The sequence below is a fragment of the Aplysia californica genome, unplaced genomic scaffold, assembly GCF_000002075.1.
Source record: "Aplysia californica isolate F4 #8 unplaced genomic scaffold, AplCal3.0 scaffold00074, whole genome shotgun sequence".
NCBI classification, from domain to species: Eukaryota; Metazoa; Mollusca; class Gastropoda; order Aplysiida; family Aplysiidae; genus Aplysia; species Aplysia californica.
In genome coordinates, this window is record NW_004797344.1 from 568,448 (window position 1) to 571,825 (window position 3,378).

The window sequence follows — 3,378 nt, forward strand, 5'->3', positions numbered from 1 at the left end:
GTTGATCGTGCTTGGTTGATCAGACTAGATAACAACACTGTGTACAACAACACATGTAGGCCTATCAGGTTAAATTAATCTTACACTCATTGAAGTTTAGGTACCGGTATACATTTATTTGTGGCGAAAGGCAGGAAAAGGGTCTTTAACTTAATATTTTTCTTCTTTTTTCTACAGTATGAGTAAAACACAAAGTTGGCTTACGTTGCATAAAAATATATCTTTCCCTCAACAAATAAACCTTTAAAAAAGAAACAAGCGAACAAGCAAGGTGCTCAAATGGGAGGGGGGGGGGAACAAGAAGGGGTTGTTTTTTTGTTGTTTTTTTTCAAGATTTGTTAAACTCGTATTTGATAAAGGACTATTACGCCTCGTTTGAACACAATAGAAAGGTGTGTGGAAAGACACTTTGCACACATTTTCCTCACTTCACTCAGGTGGAAAAGGGTACCTGGCTATAGACAGTAAACGATCTTGTCAGTGGGATAGTGTTTGAGCGCGTAAAATCCGCAGCTTGCACTGTATGCTTCCGCGGAAGCCGAGAATGTTTCAGGGTGTTCTCAGAGGGTCCTTTCCCAAGGACACAACGTCGGGCCCCTGACGGGATTCGAACCCACAACCTTACGGTTGCGAGTCCGAGAGCCTAACCACTAGGCCACCGACGCCAGAGGTACCCCTCTCGGGTAAGGGCGAAAAATCTCGGAGGTCCTGAGAGCAAGTTTCGCACGTTAAAGATCCCATGGTGGCCCAAAATCGATAGGAGTAGGCTTCAGGAGCAAAATTCAGAATAAATTCCTACCAAAATGAAAAGTTTAATGTGTCCCGCTCGCTGATATGACCTTATGCAGTTGCGAGCGCCGTAAAACGCTTACCAAAAAACAAAGAGACATATTTATTTTATATTTGTATCGTCATGGTTTAATATAGCAGACTTTATATTGTGACTGCTTTTCTCTCTTTGTCCCACGTTAGCCCATATTATATGTATGGAGGAAAGAAAAAGGACAGAAGAAAGGAGAATGAGTAGGAAGATCGATAGCAGAGAAAAGAGTATATTATAATGTAGTCTGAAGGATGGAGTAAGGAGGAGGAGGGAAGCTGCAGAAGAAAGAGAAGGACGAGAAGAAGGCAGAAATATGAATGGAAGGGAAAGTAAGAAGGAAAAGATGGAGAAGAGAAAGAAAAAAGTAAGATATTAAAAATACACTCACGTATCTTTCCCCTCTCTTTTGATTTATTCTTGCTTCGTCTCCCACACAATTATTATTTTCCCTATGCCTTCTCCTCAGCCCCACTGCCACCCTCTCTTCTTTCTTTTTCAGAATTGTCCAGAAAGTCAGGGTTTTTTTAGGGGGGGGGATGGTTGTTGTTTGTCACACGTTAAAGAAATCAGATGTCAGTAAAAACGATGAACTTGTTTTTGTGACTTTTGCAAACAAAATTTATAAAGGCACATGCAAGCAGCAGCTGCAGCAACAGCAGCAGCGGAAGTAGCAGCAGCAACAACAACAACAACAACAACAACAACAACAACAACAGCATAATCTCTAATGGTTTAAATGTCAACAAGGAGAGCGATGAAGCAGTTTTCTCCTGTGAACACTTGGGGCCTGTACAGTATCTGTCTGGAAGGCAATGAATCTATTCGGTAGGCAAGTTGTGGCAGTCATTCTGTCGTCAAGTCGATTTAGCTTTCCCGTTCTGGTAGATAGCAGATGTCTCAGGTGTTCCTTGATCACTGCAGCTGTCCGTCTCACTCCGCACGTCTCGTTGTAACTGTGGACGCATGGCAAAGGCTGGTTTCAAGTTCCTTTTATCTTATTTGGTCGCTGTTGTTGTCACTGTTGTTGTTGTTGCTGTTTTTGTTGATGTTGATGGTGATGTTGTTGTTGTTGTTGGTGGTGGTGGTGGTGGTGAGGATGATGATGATGATGATGATGATGATGATGATGATGACGATGATGATGATGATGATGATGATGATGATGATGATGATGATGATGATGATGATGATGATGATAATGTTATTGTTGCTGTTGCTGTTGTTTTTGTTGCTGTTTCAAAGTAAAATTCTACTTTGATAAAGTTAAAGCCGTAGGTCTCACTGAAACAATATGACAAAAACTGTTTTAAGTACCATATCATCTGAGATGGCTGTTGTTTTTTCACAGAAATGATTTTTTTTAAAGATAAAAAAAAGTCAAAATGAAGAAGGCCTGATTTGTTAATCGATTAATTTCATTCACGTATGTTTCTTTTTTTTTTCTCTCTGTCTGCCATTTTCTTTCTTTCCATTAGAAATGTGATGTGATGCTTCTCTTTTCACGCAAAATATATTATAATAATAATATTGTACTTTTGGAGGTGAGACAGCCGAGTGAGAAAAGCAGCAAACGATAAAACCAGACGAAAGTTCAGCATTATTGTAAACTATAGAATGAACAATGCCAATGAAAACAGGCGCGATAATTTAGCGGCATTTGCGGTAACAGCAGCATGGCATTGTTGCCGTGCTGATGGTGACGGATGGAAAGGTCACAAACATAATCCAAACAGCAGACAAGACGACCATATTCTCGTACATCTCCCATTGATTTGTGCACAACGATAAAATAAAGAAAGGAAAAAATGAATAAGACACGAAAAATGAGACAGTAAGAACGTGCTGAAAGCAATAAATGACACGCTTTTCCAGCTCTTCATAGAAGCGGAACTAATTTATACGAACACTGCATCAGAGACAAATTTCCTTTTTGGTCCAGTTATTACGCTGTTCCTTTTGGACCAGTTTAACATGAGTTCTTGTGGGACCGGTTCTATAGGCCTACGTCGATTTCTCACTGTTATTTTGGATTAAAAATTATTGTTTTTTGCTTTGTCTCTTTTGTTCGCCAAATGTAGTCTTTTGAGATAGATAGAATTTGCGATTCTGAAGGTCTACTGAGTATGCTATTTTTTCCCCCGTGCTCAAAACGCGGGACAGAGTCTGTGGTGTAGATGTTGATTAGGGTCTTCGCTGTCGTCGTACGCAGGAGACACGAGTTCGATTCCTGAGTGGGAGGAAATTTCAATCGAGTACCTCCATCTTTCTGCTGGGATGTTGTATCCTTCTCAGCCCGGGTTGGCCCTGGCAGCTAGGGTCGGACTCGGAAGCCCGCCTCCTAGACCACCTCGATTGAGTCGATGGGGGCGTAACAACGCATACATTAAGGAAACAGGCTGCTGGGGTTTGGGCCGACTTTCGTCGATAGGGGTGAGAAAAAATATAATTTTGAAAAAAAAAAAAGATTTCTCTTCTATTTCATATCTCTAGAATCGATATCATTATCAACAGCTACCGTTGTCGGCAGTACGCTATAAAAAGTATAAAAGTGTGTG

The 3,378-nt window shown here is 40.7% G+C and overlaps 1 protein-coding gene across 1 annotated transcript in view; it reads right to left on the bottom strand.

Moving 5' to 3' along the window:
- Positions 1 to 1,394: 1,394 nt before the first annotated feature.
- LOC101852393 (ceramide synthase 5) overlaps positions 1,395 to 3,378 on the bottom strand; it is a gene marked incomplete at its 5' end in the record, with an annotated part of 41,739 nt that continues 39,755 nt past the window's right edge. Inside the window, 1 exon segment of the mRNA XM_005094027.3 lies at positions 1,395 to 1,776. Coding sequence (XP_005094084.2) covers positions 1,678 to 1,776 — 99 coding nt within the window.